Source organism: Loxodonta africana, chromosome 5 (genome assembly GCF_030014295.1).
Source record: "Loxodonta africana isolate mLoxAfr1 chromosome 5, mLoxAfr1.hap2, whole genome shotgun sequence".
NCBI lineage: Eukaryota > Metazoa > Chordata > Mammalia > Proboscidea > Elephantidae > Loxodonta > Loxodonta africana.
Window position 1 is genome coordinate 68205326 of NC_087346.1, and position 27008 is coordinate 68232333.

Here is a 27008-nt window from a genome sequence, read left to right on the forward strand (position 1 = left end):
ATTTTATATTTAGGTCTTTGATCCATTTTGAGTTAGTTTTTGTGCATGGTGTGAGGTATGGCTCTTGGTTCATTTTCTTTTGCAGATGGATATCCAATTATTCCAGCACCATTTGTAAAAGGGACTGTCTTGTCCCTATTTAAGTGACTTTGGGCCTTTGTCAAATATCAGCTGCTCACATGTGGATGGATTTATGTCTGGATTCGCAATTCTGTTCCACTGGTCTATGTATCTGTTGTTGTACCAGTACCAGTCTATTTTGAATACTGTGTCAGTATAGTAGGTTCTAAAGTCAGGTAGTGTGAGACCACCCACTTTGTTCTTCTTTTTCAGTAATGCTGTACTTATCCGGGGCCTCTTTGCCTTCCATATGAAGTTGGTGATTTGTTTCTCCATCTCATTAAAAAATGCCGTTGGGATTGCATTGTATCTATAGATCACTTTTGGTAGAATAGACATTTTTGCAATGTTGAGTCTTCCTATCCATGAGCAAGGTTATGTTTTTCCACTTATGTAGGTCTCTTTTGGTTTCTTGCAGTAGTGTCTTATAGTTTTCTTTGTATAGGTCTTTTACATCTCTGGTAAGATTTATTCCTAAGTATTTTTTCTTCTTGGGGGCTACTGTAAATGGTATTGATTTGGTGATTTCCTTTTCGATGTTCTTTTTTCAGTGTAGAGGAATCCAACTGATTTTTGTATGTTTATCTTGTATGCTGATACTCTGCTGAACTCTTCTATTAGTTTCAGTAGTTTTCTTGAGGATTCCTTAGGGTTTTCTGTATATAAGATCATGTCATCTACAAATAGAGATACTTTCACTTCTTCCTTACCAATCTGGATGGGCTTTATTTCTTTATCTAGCCTAATTTCTCGGCTAGGACCTCCAGCACGATGTTGAATAAGAGTGGTGATAAAGGGCATCCTTGTCTGGTTCCTGTTCTCAAGGGGAATGCTTTCAGACTCTCTCCATTTAGGATGATATTGTCTGTTGGCTTTATATAAATGGCCTTTATTATTTTGAGGAATTTTCCTTCTATTCCTCTTTTGCTGAGAGTTTTTTTTTTAATCATGAATGGGTGTTGGACTTTGTCAAATGCCTTTTCTGCATCAATTGATAAAATCATGTGATCCTTGTCTTTTGTTTTATTTATATGATGGGTTACATTGTTTCTCTACTGTTGAACCATCTCTGCATACCTGGTATGAATCCCACTTGGTCATGGTGAATTATTATTTTGATATGTTGTTGAATTCTGTCAGCTAGAATTTTGTTAAGGATTTTTGCATCTATGTTCATGAGGGATATAGGTCTGTAATTTTCTTTTTTTGTGATGTCTTTTGGTATCAGGGGTATGGTGGCTTCATAGAATGAGTTTGGGAATATTCCATCTTTTCTATGTTCTGAAATACCTTTAGTAGTACTAGTATTAACCCTTCTCTGAAAGTTTGGTGGAATTCTCCAGTGAAACCGTCAGGGTCAGGGCTTTTTTGTGTTGGGAGTTTTTATATTACCTCTTCAATCTCTTCTTTTGTTATAGGTTTATTTATTTGTTCTCCCTCTGTTTGTGTTAGTTTAGGTAGGTAGTGTGTTTCTAGAACTTCATCCATTTCTTCTAGGTTTTCAAATTTGTTCAAGTACAATTTTTCATAGTAATCTGATTCTTTTAATTCCACGTGGTTCTGTTGTGATATTGCTCATCTCATGTCTTTTTCGGGTTATATGCTTCCTCTCCGGTTTTTGTTTTGTCAGTTTGGCCAATCGTTTATCAATTTTGTTAATTTTTTCAGAGAACCAGCTTTTGGTCTTCTTAACTCTTTCAATGGTTTTTCTGGTCTCTATTTTATTTAATTCTCCAGTTTTTATTATTTGCTTTCCTTTTGTGCCTAAGGGTTTCGTTTGTTTCTCTCTTTTTATTTGTTCAAGTTGTGGGGATAATTCTTTGATTTTGGCCCTTTCTTCTTTTTGTATGTGTGCACTTATCGATATAAATTGACCTCTGAGCACTGCTTTCACTGTGTCCCAGAGGTTCTGATAGGAAATGTTTTCATTCTCATTGGAGTCTGTGAATTTCTTTATTCCATCCTTGATGTTTTCTATAACCCAGTCTTTTTGAGCAGGGCGTTGTTCAGCTTCCAAGTGTTTGATTTCTTTTCCCTGATTTTTCTGTTACTGACTTCTACCTTTAGGGCCTTATGGTCAGAGAAGATGCTTTGTAATAGTTTGATGTTTTGGATTCTGCTAAGGCTTACTTTATGACCTAATATGTGGTCTATTCTAGAGAATGTTCCACGTGTGCTAGAAAAGAAAGTATACTTGGCTGCTGTTTGGTGGAGTGTTCTGTATATGTCTATGAGGTCAAGTTGGTTGATTGTGGCATTTAGCTCTTCCATGTCTTTATTGAGCTTCTTTCTGGATGTCACTGAAAGTGGTATGTTAAGTCTCCTACTCTATCTCACTGTTAGAGTTTGTTTTTTGTATCTTGAAGCCCTTTCATTGGGTGCATAAATATTTAATATGGTTACATCCTCCTTGTATATTGTCCCTTTAATCATTATATAGCATCCTTCCTTATCCCTTATGGTGGATTTAACATAAAAGTCTATTTTTTTAGAAATTCATATTGCCACTCCTGCTCTTTTTTGATTATTGTTTGCTTGATATGTTTTTTTCCCATCCTTTGGGTTTTAGTTTGTTTGTGCCTCTAAGGTGTGTCTCTTGTAGGCAGCATATAGACGGATCATGTGTTTTTATCCATTCTGCCACTCTCTGTTTCTTTATTGGTGCGTTTTGTCCATTTACATTCAGTGTAATTGTGGATAGGTATGAGTTTAGTGCTGTCAATTTGATGTCTTTTTTTATGTGTTATTGACAGTTTCTTTTTCCCACTTAATTTTTTTTTTTTTTTTTTTGCTGTGTGGTTTGTATATTGTCTTTTCCTCTTATCCATTGCTGTTGATTTTGTTTTTGCTGAGTCTTTTTTTGTTTATTTTGTTTTGATGAGTAGGATTGTTAGTTTCCTTTGTGGTTACCTTAATATTTACCCCTGTTTTTCTGAGTTTAAACCTAACTTTTATTTCTCTGTATCGCCTTGACTTCCTCTCCACATGAAAGATCTATGACTGTATTTCTTATTCCCTCTTTATTGTTTTAATGTTGTCTTCTTTTTCATAATAACATCACTGCTTTCCTCGTTTCCTCAAGCAGTTTTTTTTTCTTGATTTATTTTTGTGATTTCCCTATCTGGGTTGACGTGTTGTTCCTCTGCCTTGTGTTCTAGTCTTGGGTTGATATCTGATATTACTGATTTTCTAAGCAGAGAACTCTCTTTAGTATTTCTTGTAGTTTTGGTTTGGTTTTTATGAATTTCCTAAACTTCTGTTTATCTGAACATGTCCTAATTTCCCCTTCATATTTGAGAGACAGTTTTGCTGGATATGTGATTCTTGGCTGGCAGTTTTTTCCCTTCAGTGCTTTATATAAATCATCCCATTGCCTTCTTCCCTGCATGGTTTCTGCCAAGGATTCAGAGCTTCTCCTTATTGACTCTCCTTTGTAAGTGACTTTTCATTTATCCCTGGCTGTTTTTAAAATTTTAAAAATCTTTGGGTGTGGCAAGTTTGATTGTAATATGTCTTCTTGACTTTCTTTTGAGATCTACCTTATGTGGAATTTGATGAGCACCTTGGATAGATATCATCTCATCTTTCACAATATCGGAAGTTTTCTGCCAACAAATCCTTAACAATTCTCTATATTTTCTGCTATCCTTTTCTGTTCTGGTACTCCAGTTACTCGTAGGTTATTTCTCTTGATAGAGTCCTATGTAATTCTTAGAGTTTCTTCATTTTTTTAATTCTTTTATCTGATTTTTCTTTGAATATACTGGTGCCAAGTGTTTTATCTTCAGTGTCACTAATTCTGCCTTCCGCTTGCTCATTTCTACTCATTTGACTTTCTATTGAGTTGTCTAATTCTGTAATTTTATTGTTAATCTTCTGAGTTTCTGTTTGCTGTCCCTCTATGGATTCTTGCAGCTTACTAAATTTTTCATTCTGTTCTTGAATAACCTTTTTAATTTCTTCAACTACTTTATCTGTGTGTTCCTTGGCTTGTTCTCCATTTCCCCTAATCTCGTTCCTGATGTCTTGAAGAGTTCTGTATATTAATTTTTTTATTCTGCATTTGGTAGTTCCCAGAAGACACCTTTACCCAGAAGAATCCTTGATTCTTTGTTTTGAGAGCTTGTTGAAGCAATCATGGTCTGCTTCTTTATGTGATTCGATATTGACTGTTGTCTCTGAGCCATCTATAAGCTATTGTATTAGTTTATTTTATGGTTGCCAACTGTATTCTAGCTTCTTGCTTTTTTTTTGATATGCCCAAATAGGTTGCTTGAGTGAGCTAGCTTGATTATTTTCACCTTTGAAGCTCTAACATCCTGTCACCAGTTCCCTAGAGCTGTTACCAGGTATACAAGCCTAGGAGTCCATTTGCTTTTCTTGTGTAGCTTCAGCTCAGGTGTCCATGTAATTGGTCATCAAGTGCGTGGTACAGGTGCTGTGCTACAGTCTTAGAGGGACAGGGGTGATTGGTGTAGGTACAGGTATCTGGTTGCAGCAGGGAGTCATGCCCTGAACAAGGCAGGGGGCTGACAACCTTCCCCCAAGTGTCTGTGAGGATAGCGTGTCCCTGTTCCCTGGAGAGCACAGGTGGGTGGGTTCTGCAGACTGACCATGGGCACCCAATACTTTTGGTTATAAGTACTAGGAGGTGCCACTTATCCTTGGACACCTGTTGTGGGTTCCTAGGTGACATAGGTGGAGCCACTAGTCCTTAGGCCCCTTTTGTGGGTAGGTGAGGACCCTGTTTAATAGGCAAAGCAGTGTCAAACATCAAACACCCGCTTCTTCACCTCACAGCTGAAAGAGTTGCAATCTGCCAGCAAGGGACTATTCTCCTGAAATGAACCTACAGAGGCCCATGCAGGGATGAAAGGTATTCAAAGTCCACAGACTGTTTGTGGCGGGCAGGAGTTGCTTCTGTCCTGAGCTTATGAGCTTAGTAGAGCTGGTAGATTATCTTTTCCCCAAACTGTGAATTAATTCCTTCTCCAAGACTGGGAGAATGACTCAGGGTGCATGGCAGGATGTATCTCAGACCTTGGGAAATCGACAACCACTGAAACTGACTTGGGGGCTGGGGCGCAGTAAGATAAATGGAAGTACTTAGCTTTTGCTGAGAGCATCGTTCTTCTCTGATTCCGGAGGCGTGAGTAGGTTGTGCGTCCGGCAGTCTCTTCCTGAGGAAACTGTGTCTGGAGTGCTCCAAGTAATGGTGCCTGAGGCTTCCCGACGATTCAGGTCCGGCACCTCCTCGCCACTTCTGAACTGTCTTTGCCACCCTCTGCCCCTCAATCTGTTTTCTAACTTGGCCTTTGATGTTCAGGCCTCCTAGCTTGTCATATAGATGATTGTTTCGCTTGTCTTTTTGGGTCTTTATTGTAAGAGGGATCACCGGAAGTGTCTGATTACTCCTCCATCTTGGCCCCGCCTCTCAGCATATAAACTTTTACTTTATCTGCATGTGCCCAGCAACTGTGCCCTCCCAGTCTAAACATCATCTCTTCGATTCTTTTCAGTGAATTTAGTCTAGTACTCACGTAGTGGTGAGGACCTGGGGGTCTGACTGCTCTTAAATGTACTTTCTGCCAGCCCTCCTGTGTATAGTCCCATGTTTGTTTCTGCTACCGGAAGTACCTGGTGCCACCAGTTCCTGAGCCTTTCGGAGGTTCTGTGATGCAGTTTGGTTGCTTTTCTGCTTTTGCCACATTTACTTTAAGTTAAGATTCTAGGATTTAACAAATCAGTTACTATAACCTCTCAGCTTTTTTAATGTCTAAAATTCTGTAGCTCTCATCTTTCCTATTCTCCTTGTTAATAGGTTTATGCCTTTTAAAAGTTCTTTTGACAACCATTTTAATGGAGTTTTAGGAGCGAACAGAGAGAGAAATGCATGTGCTCAATCTTCCACGTTTAACTGAAGTCCATTATGCAGTCTTCGGAGCATTGCCCCTTAAAATGATTTTAGATTGAGAAATACATCCTTTATTCAGAAGCAGTACATTTGGTGAATTGATGTATGAATCGTTAGTGAGATAGTCTTAATTATATTTGCAGTCCTTCAACTAGCCCATTGAAAGGTGGTAAGATAGTTTGAGGTAACCTCTCTACACCTGTCTTTTCCCTTCTCTGTCCAAAATAAGATACTGTCATTCTTCAGCTTTCCTGATTTTAATTACTCCTGTGGAAATGAGAAGTTAGTGTATAAGATTTCGGTGTTTTATGACTTTTTAGCCGTTTTAAACAGGGAGTATGAAGGGAAGTTTGTTTATCCTTTCGGTCACATATTTACACCTGTTGTTGTATTTTCATTCTTGACTGATATCCCTAGATTAGGAAAAATAATTCCCAAAACTTTATTTATTTTTGTTTCTCTCATGCTGTCCTTTCAAATATCCAAGTACATGTTTGTAGTAAAACATTTTGCTACATTGGAAATTTGTTTCCCTAACCCCTCTCATGATTTTACATCCTTTAGGGCAAGTTTTAGGCATTACTGTAACGTGTCTTAAATGGAATGGAAGCTGTCTCATTGTCAGTTACAATAATAGTTACTTAAGTTATTTTTTTAACTTTCTATTTTGAAATAGTTATAGACTTGCAGGAAGTTGCAAAATAGTATGTAGAGTTCCTTGTGCCCTTCATCAGACTTCCCCAATGATGACATCTTGTCACCTAGGTATTTTTAAGATACATATTTTTTCATATTATGTAATTCCATATAATTTTTAGTGTTAAACATTTGAAATCCATTAACTTCAGAATCCTGGGAAATGCAGTTCGGGTTGTGTAAATGTCACTTCTCAGAAGAAACCTTTCCTAACCACCCTATCTTAAGTAGGTTTTCTATCCTTATCCCTGTATCAGTTACGATATATTCAGTTGCCTTATGTATTTATTTTATAGCTTCATCATCATCTAAAAAAGTACCTTGTTTCTTTACTTACTTAATTTTATTGTCTGTTGTGTTCACCCTCATATCACCAGTATCTAGAAAAATACCTGTCACAAACTAGATGCTCAGTAAAAATTACTGGTTTTTTAACATAGGATTTCTCCCTGCTTTTCTTTTATCCCTTGAGGAGTGAAGGAGTGTTTTCCTGATTTTTAATAGAAGAGCATACTTCTGGAGTATCTCCGTAGTGTTAAAGCACTCTGGCTATGGGAATCCTTGTTCCTTTCTTTCATTTTTAATCTGGAATACCAGAAGTTTCATTTGGTCAGTGTTCTTACAAAATATACTTTAATGGAGATTTTTGATCTTTTGATTTTTTTTTTAGTAAATTTTATACTGCCTTCATTGGTCTTGGATCATCTACCTCTTAAATATCTCATCCTTATTTTCTGACTTACTGTGTAGGAAGTTGTCATTAAAAAGAATTTTATCATATTTTAATTTTCTCCAAAAAAGCAGATGAAATGAATGCTCTGCTATTCCTTTGAAAATTGGCAGTATTTGTTGTGCATCAAGACAAGATTGTTTTTGCAGGTCTCGTCTGGATTTGGTATGGTATACTTGTTATCTGGTGTGTTACCTAATAACGAGGCCGTAGCAAGGCTTTTTATCAGATCGTTTCCTCTGTGGACTTAAGATTTCTCAGTAGAAACTATGTTTATTTGCAATTCTCTTATTTAATCTATCCACCAGAAGTTAGTTAAAAGGGAGAACTTTTAGCGGATATCAAAATGCAAAATGGATAAGTGGGCTGTTTTGTAATATGCCTGGGCAACTTCACAGTTCTCTCTCTTTCTCCCTTAATTTTCTCTTGGTCATTGCCTCATATGGTTTTTGTTAAAGTATGTAGTGACTGTCAGTAATTTGAGAAAAGGTATAATTTTGTGGCCATATTGCATACAGGGTATACCTGAAGATTTTTTCCCATCTCTCTAATTAAGTTCAGTCATGCTTATCTGTTTAATTCTAAGGACACATGGCTGATTTACATCAGTGAAACAGAAAATTCCCACCTGTGTAAAAATAGTATCTTCAGTTTATTATTAATGACTTTGCTACATGCCAGGTATCACTGTTAAACCCAGTGGTGAAATCCCCCGTTGGCAGTGTCACAGCAGTGAAAAGGCTAGATGTTGTTGACCACAATGTGCAGCATCATGTAGCAGGATTGATATAATGTAGTGAATCCCCAATTAGACAACCTAGCCTTTCTTTTTAAACAGAAGAACAGTGTGCCCTGCCGTCCTCCAAGGATTTCAAAGCCACAACACCTTCAGGTAATTTCATTCCCAAGGTGTGGTTTCTGTATTATCAAATGAAAAGAAGCATGGAAGCTATGAGTTCTAATACTGTTTTTCTTACTAACTTTTTTGGCGGGGAGACAGGCTAGGGTTTGGTTTTTTTATTAGTGAAATGTGTAATAATACTATTGATGTTTCTCACACTGTCATGTTGAAGCCTAAGTTCTGAAAATAATGTATGCTTTAAATGGACTTTGCAAAGGAAAAAAATGTTGCATTACACTTATTAACAAGTTTTGTATTCTTTTGGTTTTGAATGCTGCCTAATTGAATGCACTTTATTCTCTCAGCATAGACTGGGAAATGATATTTGTTTTAGGATAGTCTTTTTTTTTTAATTTAATTTAATTTAATAATAAGCTCTACTAACTGTTTTTCAGTCTAACTAGCTGTATTGAAATGCACTGTGAAAGCTTAAGCTGTAATCAAGTGATTAATCAAATGATAACTCTCAAGATGGGTTAATATAATATATTCCTTTCATTAACTCTTAAAGCCTTAAGTTAAATCATTATTTACATTTGTGTTTGTTAAATATTAGTGAAATTAAAAGATTCAACTGCTGTATTTTTGTGACTAGGAGTGTGTTTTTCTTTCAGAGTTTTAAAAACTGATTTATGGAGGTTGTATTTAAAATTGCTTTCTAGTGCATCTAAGTTTTAAGAAACTACTAGATGTTATATACTTTTTAAATTAGTTTCTTGACTCATTTTAAATAAAAAGTAGAAAGTCCCTTTGATATATTCTCAGTGACCTTATATTGGAACTCAGTAGGTGAAAGTACAATAGTTCTTCACATACTCCTGTTATGTCAGTATAGTTTGTATTATCTCCATATGGTTTGTACTGTCAGTACAGACTATGTCTTTCAACCACATCTGCCCATCCAGACCTCTTTATCTGTGTGAACATATACATCAAAGCCAGATACGATAATTTTTCAATACTGCTGATAATAGCTTGTATCTTCTCAAAATGAATAATCATTATTATTAAGTTGGTAAAGGTGTTAAATGGAAGACTATAGTAACTATTATGGTTATTAAGATAGGTGTATTATTTCACTTTGTTGAATAGGCAATCAAAATAAATGTTAATGATTATACTGTCTTGGCCCATTCAGTTTATCCTCACAGTAACCCAACAAACATATATAATGTTTAGTAACAAATAGAAAATTGGCTTTTTATCCACTATTTGTGTTTTATTATCTCGAGGAATCCCTTAATGTTCACTGTCAACCAAACCATAAGAAAACATACAGTGGAGGTATAAATGCTCATCACTGATCAGATAAATACAACTGTTTCAAGCCAAGGGTACATTTTTGGTGTTTTGGTTTTCAAACTAAGCATTAACATTCTTTGCTCAAACCTGACAATTATTGAATAGCAATGAAAATACATATTTGTCCAGTTTTCTTTTAAAGTTAATAGTGTTAAATAATATGGGTAGAGACCAAATTAATTTGAAATGTATCTTCTCTGTGGGTTTTGTACTGCGGTACCAAGAATATAACTTTGTTTTGCCTTTACTCTTGAAACGGGTTTAGTTCTTCAAAATCTTTTTTTTTTTTTTCTTTCCCACCTCTTTGAGAAGCATATGTGGTATTGGTCAGATTACTCACTAATTGATGTTTTTATGAAATAGAATTTCATTACCCTTATTTAACTAGGAAATGATCAATTCAAAGACTACAAGTAGTTTTTTAAAGTAGTTGAATTATGAAATTGGGAATACACAGTTTAAAATAGAAGTCACCTAGTGACAAAGAGGCCTAGAAAATCAAAGCATAGCATGTTATCTGTGACTGCCTTTGGTTGAGAATCTTAACTAACTGGGAAGTAGTTGTCGTCCTGACTTGGGTATTTAATACCTGTCAAGGAAAGAGGGTTGATGTTATATTTATGCAGTCTTTGGTAAATTGCTAGGTCCATTGCAAGAAAAATTTACTGGTCATTTTTTACCAATGATCTCAAAATACTGTTGCTAAAAGAGGTTTCTCAGCGTTATCTTTTTTTTTTTTTTTATCTTTCTCCCCTCTCTAATGAGATCTCCACAATTTAATCAGCCTTAATGAATCAGAATCAACTCGATGGCACTGGGTTTAAGTACTACTTGCTTTGTGTTACTCTTCTTTTCTAAACTTTCAGGAATCCCTTTTGCCCATATTAAGTTGAGTCCTCTTGATGTGCTTATGAAGTTGAGCTCAGTGTGTCATTGCGTTATCATCATTCCTTTGATCCAGCTAGGTTGATTCATTCACTCATTTAACAGATATCTATCAAGTGCTCCCTTAGTGCCAGGTAGTTGCGCAGTGAACAAGACACACAGTCTGCTCTCACGTTGTTTATTTTCTAGTGAGGGAAGAGAGACTATGAATCAGTAAACCTATGACTGTGATCATTTTCACACTTATGAGATATTAAATATTAAATATAAGTCAGTAATTATCTCTTTTTAGGCTTCTATTAACTTTCCTCTTTCCCATTAAATTTATTATTATTACTATTACTATCTGTGTCTTTTACTTGCATGTTGATTAAAAGTTTGGGCTTTCGAGCTAGACAGCCTGGATTTGAATATGAGTTCTGCCACCAACTTGCTATGGGACTGTAGGCAAATTCCTTATCCTCTCCGTTTCTCAATTTCCTCACCTGGTGGCGTAGTGGTTAAGTGTTACGGCTGCTAACCAAAAGGCCGGCAGTTTGAATCCACCAGGCGCTCCTTGGAAACTCTATGGGGCAGTTCTGCTCTGTCCTATAAGGTCGCTATGAGTCGGAATCGACTCGACGGCAGTAGATTTAGTTTGGTTTTTGGGTTCACATCCAAAGGGAGTATAATAATAGAAAATAATTTGTAGGGCTCTTATAAATATTAAATGAGTCAATCCCACAAGTATTTAAAATAGTGCTTGGTACATAGTTAGAACTCAGCAAAAAAAGGCATTTTTTTTTTTTTTTGGAGGGGGGAATACATAAAACCCTATTAAAATACACCCTCAAATTGAAGTATACGAAGATTGAAATATGCCAGCACAAAATCCTATGTCTTTTTAGTATGGTTTTTTGTTTTAGCATGTAAATAGTGCTGGTGTAAATACTGTTATCTTGATGGCATTAAGTCCAAGAAAAAAATACCCCTGAGGCAATCTAGAGGAGCCTTGGTGGTGCGGCAGTTGAAGCACTTGACTGTTAACTGAAAGGTCAGTGGTTCCAACCCATCAGCCACTCCGCAGGAGAAAGATATGACAGTCTGCTTCCATAAAGATTTACAGCCTTGGAAGCCCTGTGGGGCAGTTCTACTCTGTACTATTGGGTCACTACGTGTTAGAATTAACTGGAAGGCACTGGGTTTGGCTTTGGGCTTTTTGGAAGGCAATCAAGTTCTCTTTGTTTTACTTTCTGCCTCTTTATTAAGTGTGTTAAATGTACATTGGTAAATTGCCCAGTTAGTTTAGAGTGAACAGATTGAACTTCTTTTCTGTATTAATATAAAAATTAGCTTACTCTGTGTTGATGGAATTAAGTGCGTATGGAGACTTACTTTCCCTTATCTCTAAAATCATTGTCAACTAAATTAACTTTCAAAGATTCTTCCAGCTCTACAGTTCTATGAATGACTCTCTTGTATGTCTTACTGTATTTCTGTTCCTACTGTCAGAAGCTAAGTCCTCAGCAAACTCCTAATTTGTTTCCCTTCCATCCAGTCTCTCCTTTTAGTTTGTCACACACAGTACTACTTGATTAAAAATGTAAAAGTAATCCTGTTATCACCTACTTTGCTCAAGGAACTGTGGTAGATACCTCTTGCCCAAAGAGCCAAATACAGCCCTTACCTTGGCCTTCTTCTTCATAATTAGGTTTCTGTAATTTCTGTCATTACTGTTGATATTAGACTCTAATTCTCAGCATATACCCTTCATCCCAGTGGAGCCCATAAACCCTTTACTCTGGAGTAGATTTTAACTCATAGTAACCTGATAGGACAGAGTAGAGTAAGGGCTTATGTGTAACACTAAAAACTTGCTATTTTAGCATGTCTTCCATTGAGCATATAATAGTGCTGGTATAAAGTATGTGCTTAGTAAATGATCATTTCCTTGCAAATTTTAAGGAAGAACCTCTTTATATATAATTTATTCTTTGACCTAATTATCTTTCCTTTGGTTTTATAGAAGCTGCAAGTCGGGCCATAGTCCAGTTCCTGGAAATCAATCAGAGTGAGGAAGCCAGTCGAGGCTGGATGCTTCTGACAACTATTAATTTGTTAGCCTCCTCTGGTCAGGTGAGTTCTTGGTTTTCATGTTTGATGACTTAGACACTTTTTGTACCTCGTGGGATTTTTTTTTAATTCAGTTAAAAATAAGATTTTATGATAAACATAAACATAGTGTTCCTCTATTTCTTCTTACATGTTATTTCACGCTTCTCATAGTATCTCTCTGAGGTTGATGTTTTATGTATTTTACCCAGGGAAAAATGCATGGCTTAGAGAAGTGTTTCCGATCTTTGTCATTTCATAACACACATAGAAAATGATACTGTTGTGTAGCACATTTGACAAAGAGACTTGACTACTTTGGTAGGAGGCAAGTAGCCCAAGAGCTGCATCAGGCCCAGTCCAACACTTCTGTAACCAAGTTAGGGAAACTCTGATTTAGAAAAGTCACTGTTCATCTAAGGTGACTCAGCTAATAAGGAAAAACTTGTAAAAAATTTCTAATTTTATGAAAAATAAGAAAAGATTGACGTTTTCAGGATAATATACATTCGTTTCTCTATCACAGGATTTATTCTAAATCATCTTCAAGTATCTGTCATGATATACGTTGCATGTGTTCATTAATAAACTGTTTGGATAGTGAGTTTTGGCACTTGATGTTTCAACAAAAACCAGGGTAGAATTACCTCTTAAAATCAGTATAAAACTTGGGAATATCTGTGGCTAAATTACAGTGGACTTTCAGACTCTTCACATCATTTAATAATGGAACTGACAGGAGTGACTCTGAGCACCAATCTTGGTACACTGACCCGCCGCAGCAGAGACAGTGCATATTTCTTAGTAACCATATCCACAAACTAGTCACTAGCCCAGAGTAAGTAGCACTTGAATTTTTCCCCCTTGGAATGGTCTATTTACTTTTTTGTTTGCTCATTCTTTAACTCAGAAAGGGAATTGGGGTGACCAGCTTGTCCTGGTTTGCCTGAGACATTCCCAGTTTTAGCACCAAAAATGTTGCATCCCAGGAACCTCTTCAGTCCTGGCAAATTGAGATGGTTGGTTGACCTAATTAACCTTCAGGTAATTCAGAATTAGACAGTGGTTTTCATGTATCTCGGTACTTACCACATGACTATCAAAATCCCAGTTCCCTTTATTCTTGGTGGTAGCTGGGAATGCTTCTGTGTAACTGTGCTAAAATTTGTTTTGGTTTATAATCAGCATGTAAAGGAATACGTTTTAACTGGAATATTTCTAAGTTTTACTGTTTTTTTTAAGGTTTTCTGTTTCTCTTTCTTGATTGTAAGCAGAGACTGTGCCCCACCATAACACCTAACACATAGTAGAGACACAGTGAATGTGAATTAACATAAACCTGCACAAATGGATGTTGTTAGGTGCTGTTTAGTCAGTTTTGACTCACCGTGACACTGTGCACAACAGAACAAAACACTGCCTGGCTGTGCGCCATCCTCACAGTCATTATGCTTGAGCCCAAATGGATAGACAGGCTTGAAAGAATCAAGAGAAACCTATTCACTTAAAAAAATTAACAAATGTTGCCAAACACCATTTTGGACACACAGTCATTATGCTTGAGCCCAAATGGATAGACAGGCTTAAAAGAATCAAGAGAAACCTATTCACTTAAAAAAATTAACAAATGTTGCCAAACACCATTTTGGACACTGAGTTACACTTTAAATCTGCCAGTATTAAGATGAAAATGAATTTTGCATACCAGAGAGGGAAAGTTAATTATCTAACCGGAAAGAGAGACAAAAAGAAAATTCCTTGTTGGTTTTAAGCTGATTTTTTTTTTTTTTTTTAAATATAAGTTCCATTTTCTGCTGGCAGCACATATGGCTAAAATACAGCCCTGACTCAACATGTAGACAACAGATAAGAAGCAGATAAGGACAGCACCACAAAATAGAATAAAGGGTTATGTATACTGCAGGAAACCCTGGTGGCGTAGTGGTTAAGTGCCACAGCTGCTAACCAAAGGGTCAGCAGTTTGAATCCACCAGGTGCTCCTTGGAAACTCTATGGGGCAGTTCCACTCTGTCCTATGGGGTTGCTATGAGTCAGAATCGACTCGACGGCATTGGGTTATAGTGCTAGGAGTTTCTGGGTGGCACAGACAATTAACATATCCACCTGATAACTGAAAGATTGGAGGTTTGAGTCTACCTAGTGGTGACTTGGAAGAAAGGCCTGGTGATTCTACTTTTGAAAAAAAAGCCATTCATAACCCTATAGAGCACAGTTCTTTTTTGTGTGACACCTACTGCTAAGTGGCCACTAGCCGAGCGTCTATTACTGTGAAAGAAGGGGAGAAAGGATATTGTTAGGAAAATACCTGTCATCACCACACTAACATACCAGACAATCTTGAGTTTCTTTTTTTAAACAACATTTTATTTATTTTCAAGTTACCCTTTTTTTTTTTTAATTGTGCTTTAGATGAAGGTTTACAGGGCAAATTAGTTTCTCATTAAACAATTAATATATTAATATACACATTGCTTTGTGACATTGATTGCCAGCCCCACGATGTGTCAACACTCTCCCTTTCTCAACCTTGGGTTCCCCATTATCAGTTTTCTTGTCCCCTCCTGCCTTCTCACCCTTGCCCCTGGGCTGGTATGTCCGTTTAGTCTTACTTTGTTTTATGAGCCTGCCTCATCTTTGGCTGAAGGGTGAACCTCAGAAGTGACTTCAGTACCGAGTTAAAAGGGGGCCATCCTCTTGGAGTTTCTATAGTCTCTATCAAACCAGTAAGTCTGGTCTTTTTTTGTGAGTTAGAATTTTATTCTACATTTTTCTCCAGCTCTGTCCGGGACCCTCTATTGTGATCCCTGTTAGAGCAGTCAGTGGTAGCCGGGCACCATCCGGCTGTGCTGGGCTCAGTCTGGTGGAGGCTGTAGTAGTTGTGGTCCATTAGTCCTTTAGATTAATCTTGCCCTCGTGTCTTTGGTTTTCTTCATTCTCCCCTGCTCCAGACAGGATGGGACCAGTATAGTATCTTAGATGGCCACTCAGGCTTTTGAGACCTGAGACGCTACTTGCCAAAGTAGGATGTAGAACCATTTCTTTATAAACTATGTTATTCCAATTGAGCTAGGTGTTCCCCTGAGACCGTGGTCCCTCAGGGAGTTTGGATGTGTCCGTGAAGATTCCATTGAAGTGCAGTTGTACTGTGACACACGTGAGGTCACCATAAGTCAGAATCAGCTTAATGGCAGCTGGTTACTGGTTGGTTGATTAAAAAAAAAAAAAAAAAAAAAAGCCATTGCCATCAAGTTGATTCCAATTCATAGCGACCCTAGAGGACAGAGTAGAACTGTCCCATAGGTTTTCGAAGCCACATCTTTCTCCCACAGAGCAGCTGGTCCCCCCAGTGACATGTCCAAAGTATGTGAGACAAAATCTTGCCGTCCTTGCTTCTCAGAAGCATTCTGGCTGTACTTCTTCTGAGACAGACTTGTTCATTCTTAGTCTTCAAGGTGACATCTTTGCATTTAACACGTTAAACAGGTCTTTTACAGAAGATTTGCACAGTGCATTATGTTGTCTGATTTCTTGACTGCTGCTTCCATGGGTGTTGGTTGTGGAGCTAAGTAAAATGAATCCTTGACGACTTCAGTCTTTTCTCTGTTTATGATGATGTTGCTTATTGGTCCAGTTGTGAGGATTTTTGTTTTCTTTATGTTGAGGTGTAATCCATATGGAAGGCTGTACTCTGATCTTCCATCAGTAAGTGCTTTAAGTCCTCTTCACTTTCAGCAAGCAAGGTTGTGTCATTTACATATTCCAAGTTGTTAATGAGTCTTCCTCCACTTATGATGCCACGTTCTTCATATATTATTCATATATTCATGGATTATTTGCTCATCATACAGATTGAATAAGTATGGTGAAAGGATACAACCCTGATGTACACCTTTCCTGATTTAAACCGTGCAGTATCCCCTTGTTTTGTTCAGATGACTGCCTCTTGGTCTATGTACAGGTTCTGCATGAGCACATTAAGTGTTCTGAAATTCCCTTTCTTCCCAATGTTATTTATTGATAATTTGTTGTGATCTACACAGCTGATGCCTTTGCATAATCAATAAAACACAGGTAAACATCTTCTTGGTGTTCATTGCTTTCAGCCAAGATCCATCTAGCATACTGTAGACGCTCAATAAATGTTTGAAAACAAGGTAAATAAACTAATCAACCCATTGATGCCAACACGTTGATCTCTAGTGCTATAGAACTTTGACACCAAACGGCACCATGGACAATTTTGATAAATATATCATACTTTGTAACAATATTGGAATGTTTACTATAGGAAGATCCGCAACTTCTTCCTCTGAGAATCTTTGAAAATAATATAGAGATTTATTTGTGTCAGTGATGTCTACAACTCTCATGTATCCTTCCAGCCTTAAGAATTCATAATAATAAAGATAAAAATGATATAAATAGTAAAGCAACTACTAATATGCAATTTATTTACTGCTTAATATGTCTGTGTATATATTATTTAAAAAAAAATTTTTTTTTTTATATTAACCCTAAGAAGTACATACTGTTATGCCTACTCCTCACTTATCAACTCTTTCATTATCTGACATTTCACAGTTACCACAACAGTAAAAAATCTGCTATCTGACTGTTTTGCTCATTAACGACATAAGTCTGGAAGTAACAGATGCTGAGGTGCAAGGCTATACAGTAACACTGGCTGTGATGGTTAAGCTTATGTGTCAGCCTTGCTGGACCATGATTCTCAGTGGTTTGGCGGTTATGTAATGATGTAATTTGACAGTTGTGTAATGACATAGTCATCCTTTATTTTGTGACCTGATGTAGTCATCCTTCCATTTTCGCATAATGTTGATTTTCACATAACAGCATGGTCTTTGGAACCTAACCATGTCGATAACTGAGGAGTATGTGTGTATCCATGTTACAGAAGAGAAACTGCTGTTTAGAGAAACTTAACAATAAAGTTAAATAGTTTGCTCAAGTTCATGGTTAGTAAATGGCTTTTTTCTAAAACCCAAAGCGGGAATTAAGAGACATTCTGCCTCTTGATAAATAAATAGCTAAATAACCAAGAAACAAACAAAATATCAAGATTAAATTACAGCACATTTTTTCTAAATGGAAAATTGAGTGTTTCTCAGCATGGAGTCTTTTTTATTATTATTATTCTTTCAGTCCTTTAAAAGGTTATTTTGATGTGTTTCTTGGCTTAAAATTTGTGAGTTATTCAGCTATACTACTAAATTGCCTAACTACAGTTAGGTCTATCTATTCACTTATTTGTTGGTTTGTTTTCCAGAAAACCGTGGACTGCATGACAACGATGTCAGTGCCTTCCACCCTGGTTAAATGTTTGTATCTGTTTTTTGACCTTCCACACGTGCCTGAGGCAGTTGGAGGTGCACAGAATGAGCTACCTCTAGCAGAACGTCGAGGACTACTCCAGAAAGTTTTTGTACAGGTGAGGAGGGTGCTGTTTGTGTATTTATCTGTACAGCTCTATTTAAAGTGAAATGGGTATACTCTTTCATAGATGTTCTGTTGCATTTTCTGTAGTATTTCAATATGACTGTATTTAATATAATTGTCACATTTTTTGAGTCCACAAGTTTCTTTTCAGGAATATTTGAGTGAGGCATTAGCAAGTTTGTTTCTCTGAGGAGATTAAATTATTATGCTTTCCTTCGATATATCAATAACATGTCTAAAATGAAATAAGAAAGGAAGACTTCCGTTGACAATCATGTTAAGATTTAAATGACATTTCTTATGATGTCAGGAAATTGTAAGTTATCATTTATGTATAGAAAGCCCCTAACCTATACTAACCTATAAACATTTAATTTATAAAATACGCTTTATTGTAGTAGGTGCTGTCACCTCCTCTGGCCCCTGCCTATAAAGCCCTTTTTCCTCATTGTTACCACCACTCTTTTTTTAAATTGTGCTTTAGGTGAAAGTTTACAGATCAAGTTAATTTCTCTTGCAAAAATGTGTACACATATTGTTATGTGACTCTAGTTGCAATCCCTATAATGTGACAGCATGCTTCCAACTCCACCCTGCGTTTCCTGTATCCATTCAGGTAGCTTCTATCCCTTTCTGCCTTCTCATCCCGCCTCAGGATAGGAGCTGCCCATTTAGTCTCATGTGTCTACTTGAACTAAGAAGCATACTCTTCACGAGTATTATCTTATGTTTTATAGTACAGTCTAATCTTAGTCTGAAGAGTTGCCTTCAGGAATGGTTTTAGTTCTGGGTTAGCAGAGAATCTGGGGGCCGGGTCTTCTGGGGCTCCTCCAGTCTCAGCGAGACCATTAAGTCTGGTCTTTTTACTAGAATTTGAGTTCTGCACCACAGTTTTCTCCTGCTCTGTAAGGAACTCTGTTGTGTTCCCTGTCAGGGCAGTCATTGGTCCTCTAGTTCTTCTGTTCTCAGGCTCATGGAATCTCTGGTTTATGTGGCCATTTTGTCTCTTGGGCTCATATTCTCCTTGTGTCTTTGATGTTCTTCATTCTCCTTTGCTCCAGGGGGGGTTGGGACTAATTGATGCATCTTAGATGGCTGCTCACAAGCTTTTGAGACCCCAGATACTACTCACCAAAGTGGGATGCAGAATATTTTCTTAATAAACGTTGTTATGCCAGTTGACCTAGATGTCCCCTGAAACCATGGTCCCCAGACCCCTGCCCCTGCTCTCTGTTCCTTGAAATGTTTGGTTGTGTTCAGGAAATTTCTTAGCTTTTGGTTTAGTCTAGTTGTGCTGACTTCCCCTTATTGTGTGGTGTTCTTCCCTTCACCTAAGATCGTTCTTGTCTGCTATCCCCAGCCTTGTAACCATCAAAGAATGTTTTCTTCTGTGTTTAAACCTTTTCTTGAGTTCTTAGAATAGTGGTCTCATGCAATATTTGTCCTTTTGTGACTGACTAATTTCACTCAGCATAATGCATTCCAGATTCAACCATGTTGTGAGGTATTTCGTGGATTCATCATTGTTGTTTATCATTGTGTAGTATTACATTGTGTGTATATACCATAATTTGTTTATCATTTCTTCTTTTGATGGGCATCAAGGTTGTTTCCATCTTTTTGCTATTGTGAACAGTGCTGTAGTGAACACGGGTGTGCATATATCCATTCATGTGACAGCTCTTATTTCTCTAGGATATATTCCAAGGAGTGGATTGCTGGATCGTATGGTACTTCTATTACTAGCTGTTTAAGGAATTGCCACAATCGATTTCCAAAGTGGTTGTACCATTTTACATTCCCACCAGCAGTGTTTAAGTGTTGTGGTCTGTCTACAACCTCCCCAGCATTTATTATTTTGTGTTTTTTGGATTATGGCTAGCCTTGTTGGGTGAGATAGTATCTCATTGTAGTTTTGATTTGCATTTCTCTAATGGCTAATGATTGTGAACATTTCCTCATGTATCTGTTAGCCTCCTGAATGTCTTCTTTGGTGAAGTCCTTGTTCATATCCTTTGCCCATTTTTTAATTGGGTTATTTGTCTTTTTGTTGTTGAGATTTTGCAGTATCTTGTAGATTTTAGAAATTAGATGCTGATCAGATTTGTCGTAGCCAAAATTTTTTTCCCAGTCTGTAGGTTGTCTTTTTACTCTTTTGCTGAAGTCTTTGGATGAGCATAAGTGTTCGATTTTTAGGAGCTCCCAGTTACCTAGTTTCTCTTCTGGTGTTTGTACGCAGTTATGGTTTATATTCTGTTTATGCCATATATAGACCTCCTAACGTTGTCCCTATTTTTATTTCCATGATCTTTATCATTTTAGATTTTATGTTTAGGTCTTTGATCTATTTTCAGTTAGTTTTTGTACATGGTGTGAGGTATGGGTCTTGTTTCATTTTTTTTGCAGATAGATATCCAGTTATGCCAGCACCATTTCTTCAAGAGACTGTTTTTTCCCCATTTAACTAACTTTGGGCCTTTCTCAAATATCAGCTGTTCTTAGGTGGATGAATTTACCCTTGGATTCTCAATTCTGTCCCATTGGTCTATATATCTGTTGTTGTACCAGTACCAAGCTCTTCTGACTACTGTGGCATTATAATAGGTTCTAAAATCAGGTAGTGTGAGGCCTCTCACTTTGTTCTTCTTTTTCAGTAATGCTTTGGTTATCCAGGTCCTCTCCCCTTTGCATATGAAGTCAGTGATTTGTTTCTCCATCTTGTTAAAAAATATCATTGGAATTTGGACCGGAATTGCATTGTATCTGTAGATGGCTTTGTGTAGATTGACGTTTTCACAACATTGAGCCTTCCTAACCATGAGCAAGGTATTTTTTTTTTCACTTATGTGGGTCTCTTTTGGTTTCTTACAGTAGTGTCTTGTAGTTTTCTTTGTATAGGTCTTTTATGTCTCTGGTTAGATTTATTCCAAAATATTTTATCTTCTTGGGAGCTACTGTAAATGGTATTGATTTGGTGATTTCCTCTCCAAAGTTCTCTTTGTTGGTGTAGAGGAATCCAACTGATTTTTGTGTGTTTATCTTGTATCCTGATATTTTGCTGAAATCTTCTATTAGTTCCAGTAGTTTTCTTGTGGATTCTTTGAGGTTTTCTGTGTATAAGATCATATCACCTGTGTATAGGGATACTTTCACTTCTTCCTGACCAATTTGAATGCCCGTTATTTCTTTTTCCTGACTTAATTCTCTGGCTATGACCTCAGCACAATGTTGAATAAGAGTGGTGATAAAGGGCATCCTTGTCTGGTTCTTGTTCTCAAGACTCTCTCCATTTAGGATGATGTTGGCTGTTGGCTTTGTATACACCCATTGCCGTCTAAGTCAATTCCAACTCATAGCAACCCTATAAGACAGAGTAAAGTTGCCCCATAGAGTTCCCAAGGGGTACCTGGTGGATTCGAACTGCCAACCTTTTTGGTTAGCAGCCATAGCACTTAACCACTACACCACCAGGGTTTCCACTGGTTTTGTGTAAATGCCCTTTATTATGTTGAGAGTTTTCCTTTCTATTCCTATTTTGCTGAGAGTTTTTATCATGAATGGGTGTTGGACTTTGCCAAATGCCTTTTCTGCATCAGTTGATAAGATCATGTGGTTCTTAACTTTTGTTTTATTTATGTGATGGATTACATTGATTGTTTTTCTAATGTTGAACTATCCCTGCATACCTAGTATGAAACCCACTTGGTGAATTATTTTTTTGTTATGTTGTTGAATTCTGTTGGCTAGAATTCTGTTGAGGATTTTTTGTCTATGTTCATGAGGGGTATTGGTCTGCGTAGGGTTTCCAAGGAGCGCCTGGTAGATTTGAACTGCCGACCTTTTGGTTAGCAGCCGTAGGTCTTAACAACCATATCATAAGGGGTTCCAATTAATATATGATAGACATTAAATAAAAATAACTTATTGCTGCCTCTGCCACACCAGCACTACCATTGGTGAGGGAAGAAGGAGAGAATAAAAAGGACGGCCATGTGCAGTGCTGAGGTAGAGCTGGGTGTACATGACTGCATGCTCACCTCATGTTACCGGTGTCTTTAGTGCCAGAGTGACTCTACTTTGTAGAGGTGCTGGGAAGGGGAAGACTAAGGACATTTTAGAAAAGACTGGAATCATAAAATAGGAATGCTGATTCAACAAATATATATTGAGCATTTGATTTATTAGATACTTTCATATTAGTGGCTTATATCCCTTATCTCATAATTTCCAAAACAACCCCATGATGCCAGAGCTTTTGATTTACTTCAAAATGATAATGTGAACAAACGGGAGAAATAGGATCACAACTCAGGTTTATCTGACTCTTAGATTGCTCGAGAAAACAGTGGGAATATATGGAGTAAATCACATAAGAATTAAAGCTGCTCTAAGCCATTTTTGATGAATATAGCAGTGAGTGTCAGTCTTTGCGGATTAGTGTAGCCAAACCAAACCCACTGCTGTACAGTCAGTTCCAACTCATTGCTAGCCTGTAGAATAGGGAAGAACTGCTCCACGGGGTTTCCGAGACCGTCATCTTTACAGAAGCAGACTGTCACATCTTTCCCCTTTAAGGCGGGTTCGAACTCCTGACCTTTTGTTTAGCAGCATAACTCTTAACCACTGCGCCTGCAGGGCTCCTTGATTAGAATTGCAGCTCCATCCAAGTAAATCCCTGCCTTAGACAATAAATGGAAGCTGCATTTTATACTCCTAATACCTAAATATGAGTCAGAACCTACTGTAGGACACCTAACAACAGCAACAACAATACCTAAAAGTGTAGCAGAGTTCTCTTTTAAAACTTAATTTTTTTATTTCCGAATTTGAAAGCAGTGGGTGCTGACTTTGAAAGAATGTGGGACTCATTTTAGCATATTAGAGTCGTTGAATGTAAGGCCAAAAAAAAGGCCAAAAGGATAATTTAAATCTAGCTCCTCACTTTACAGCTGTGGAACCTGGTATCCGTGTATGTGATCCACAGCAAGTCAGTCGCAGAGATTAGAACCTAGGTCCCCTAACACCCATTCCAATGCTCACTTCCTTCTTTTATTTCCTCATCGCCTACTAAAACAAACAAAAAAAAAAACTAGACACTATTTTTATCAATTTGTCTAGAAATCAGTTGAGACAAACTTATTACGTATTTTAAGAACACAGTATTTGTGATGGATGAAATCCCAATGTTTATGTTACGTGACAGATGGTTTTCTGAGACCTTAGCAGTTGGTATTGCTTCATGCAGGCATTCGTTTTTGTCACTTGGGTTGATGTGGGCAAGTATTGCTCTGCCACACTTGGCTTGACTTTGTGACACAGTCCCTACATATGGAAGTGGCTAATACAGGGCCAGGGAAGGAATGAGGAATGACAGACTCTTTAGTTTTCTATTCCGTAAAATGAAAAGATGATACTAGATTATTTGTAGGTATCCTTTTGCCTCAAAAGGTTAAAAACCAGTGATCTTAAGGGGCAGCAAATTCAAGGAATCATTAAATCTAGTTTATGCTTGAGAACATGCACTTGATTTTGAGAAAAGCTTTTTTTTTTTTTTAAATTAGACATCTTTTTTCTGTTATAAATTAGAGAAATGATGTCAATCCCTTAACCACATAGGAGCAGTGTCAGAACTGACAAAGAGTGTAACCAACTGTATATTACTATGAGCGTATACCATTTTGCTGCATTTGACTAGCTATGCGTACATATAGAGATAGATACATACAGTTCATGTATTAACAGGTGCTCCATATCCAGCAGCTTCTCCAGGATTTATTTATTTATTTTGGCCTTTCCCTATATTCTAATAACACTTACTTAATCCCTGTCTGTATTTACTGATTTTATAAGTAATTTATTGTTTCTCTGAATTCTCAATCCTTTTTTTTTCTTCCTGATATCTGGCAGATACGAATTAGAAGGCTCTTATGGCTGAGCAAGTTCTTGCACTGAAGGGACTAGGAAAAGCAAGAACTAGCTTTCAGAGGCAAGGCATGTGTATTTCAAATATCTTAGCGATTCCTCCCACCAATCTTGAAATGCCCAAAACTCATGAGGTACTTTTCTTTCAGGAGAATAAATTTATTTTATAAATTATAGTTACGTATTATATATATGTTTTAAAAATACTTACATGAAAAAATTTAGCACAGGGAAGGAAAGTTAACTTTTGCTGGCTCTGAATTGGGATTAGAAGGAAGAATCCATCCAGCACAGAAACCACAGCTAAGTTCACCAAGTAGCAGGCTCTTAGTGCTGTGTGCCGTGATGTAGTGTGTGTTTCGCAAATCATAGGAAAGGGTTAAGTTCTCATTCCAGTGTTGAGAAGCTTTGAGTCTTTTTTGAAAGCTAGACTTCAGAAGGTTTTTTGGCAACCAGACAAAATTAAAAGATTCTTCCAAATTAAGATGATTTGTATTATTCTGATTTTTCTCTTTACTTGTATAGAAAATTGAAATGATTTGAAAATGCCTTTACTCTTAAAGATCTGTTTTTACTTTTTCATTTCCCTAAACTTGTCACCTCTAGAGAAGAAAATTACATTCCACTGTGGCGAACTTGGTGTTAAAAAAGTTAGATTAGAAAAATAAAATGTTGACCACGACCGTTACTGCTGTTTATTCTGTTTCAAAGCAAGACATGTAAAAATATCTTGGTGAAAAGAGGATGGTAAACAGACTGTTTTTTCTTAAAATAAGCAGGTATAAGTAGGGATCTTTTTCTGTCTTTAGAACATACTTCCTAAGTTATAGATGTCTTTTCTACCTTTGAATTTTTCAACAATAGTCAGATTTAATCCTTTTCTGAAAGCGTCTCTGAGTCGCACAAATGGTTAAGTGTGGGACCACTAGCAGAAGAGTTGGTTTGAACCCACCTAGAGGCACCTTGTAAGACAGGCCTGGTGATCAGCTTCTGAAAGATGGCAGCCATGAAAACCCTGTGGAGCAGTTCTCCTCTGCACATGTGGGGTCACCAAGAGTTGCAATTCAATCGACGACAACTAATAACAACAGCCCTTTTCCACCTCCTCCTCCTCTCCAACCACTAACTAATATACATTTTTGTTTTGTTTTGCCTTTTGTGTTTTAGATCTTAGTGAAACTCTGCAGTTTTGTTTCTCCGGCGGAGGAGCTGGCTCAGAAAGACGATCTTCAGCTTTTATTCAGTGCAATAACCTCTTGGTGCCCTCCCTATAACCTGCCTTGGAGGAAGAGTGCTGGAGAAGTACTTATGACCATATCCCGTCATGGTCTTAGTGTCAATGTAGTGAAGTATATTCACGGTGAGTATCTCTTTATGTTTTCCTTTTAAATGCTCTGAATTTCTCCCGTTTTTCTTTGCCTCATACGATGACAGATTTATTTTTAATCTCTTAATTCTCCAAAGATTCTCTTTTAGATTAAAAAATAAATTCACCAGGAGAAAAGAATTTTATATTTTCATAGTGGGACATTACAAATTTAAGAAACTCCCATAAGTTCCAAATGATGTGAACCTACAAAAAATTAAAATAATTTCATTGAGGAGTAAATGTTCATTTGGGAATATAATGTAAATTCTATGCCATATCCTATTCTACTGTCTTTTTTTTTTTTTTTTACTGAATAAATAATTAAATAATAAAAGGAATTTTTTTAGAGGCAGTTGTTTCAAGCCTTTTTGCAGGATATTTTATAAGTAGCTAGATATTCTGTCTGATACAGCATAGATAGGATTATGTAGATTATTTATTGGTACCATTCTGTTTAACTCATATATGTCAGCTATCTTTTAAAATGTCTGATTAGGAGATAATTGCTTTAGCATCTCATGTGGTCTACTTATTATATATTATATATATTATTCTGAAAATCTTTCAAAATACATTTAGTGCAACTTTGTGTTCACTTACAACTATTAAATGATTTATGTGAAAATCCAGCACCTAATAACACCAGTCATTACATTTCTTTTCCTTTATTCCTGTGTTAAATGGTAGCTTCTGTTACGTGACACTACGTTTCCTCATACAAATAAAGTTCACTAAAGATAAGAGAGAGAGTCTTCTTTGAAATGGCAAAAATCCTCGAAGTCAGCTGTAGAATAAGATTGTATTTAAGCTAGTAATAAAAAAAAAATAGATAGTACAAAATATATTTACTGAATTCTCTATCTCATTGGTCCACGTTCATTCTAACTTGAACTTCTAAATTATTCAATTTCTCTTAGATCGTTTTTCATTTTTTTATCTTTTTGCTATATCAATATAAAATATCATTTGACAGTAGCCAGTCATTTTGTTCAATGATAAAACATCAAAATGTAGCATAAGATTATAATAAATGTCAACCATTTTCAGCACTTTCTGGGTTATCCTTTATTTACTACTTAGAGACAGGGCTTTGCAAGTGAATTTGAAACTTATATTTATTTTTAGAATGTGTAATATTTATCTATAGCATTTTACAGATAAAATTGAGTGTTTCACTAAACACCTGTTAAGAGTGAAGAAAATTTTCTTACAAGCTATTAACATAAGTAGCATATCTGTATTTAATTATTTATTCTTGCAGAAAAAGAATGTTTATCTACATGTGTACAGAATATGCAGCAATCAGATGACCTGTCTCCCCTAGAAATTGTTGAAATGTTTGCTGGGCTTTCCTGTTTCCTCAAAGATTCCAGTGATGTTTCTCAAACGCTATTGGATGATTTTCGGATATGGCAAGGATATAATTTCCTTTGTGATCTCTTGCTTAGGTAAAACCCCACAATATAAGAATATATTTTAAGTGTTGATTCAGTCTTTTTTTTATCAAAGGAAACAATACAATTTGGCTGGCATTACAAGAAAAAAGAATAAAGCACTTACTTAATGTCTTCGTGGGTATCCTCTTGGGTGCCTCTCTTTA

The 27008-nt window shown here is 36.7% G+C and overlaps 1 protein-coding gene across 15 annotated transcripts in view; it reads left to right on the top strand.

The window, feature by feature from the left end:
- WDFY3 (WD repeat and FYVE domain containing 3) overlaps positions 1–27008 on the top strand; it is a 351860-nt gene that overhangs the window by 173677 nt on the left and 151175 nt on the right. For 13 of the 15 annotated variants that reach the window (XM_064285618.1, XM_064285625.1, XM_064285619.1 and 10 more), the window contains 5 exons: positions 8299–8352; positions 12554–12663; positions 17948–18109; positions 25207–25399; positions 26670–26856. In XM_064285618.1, coding sequence (XP_064141688.1) covers positions 8299–8352; positions 12554–12663; positions 17948–18109; positions 25207–25399; positions 26670–26856 — 706 coding nt within the window. The remainder of the gene's footprint in view (positions 1–8298; positions 8353–12553; positions 12664–17947; positions 18110–25206; positions 25400–26669; positions 26857–27008) is intronic. The other 2 variants (XM_064285620.1, XM_023553294.2) reach the window with 1 other exon arrangement.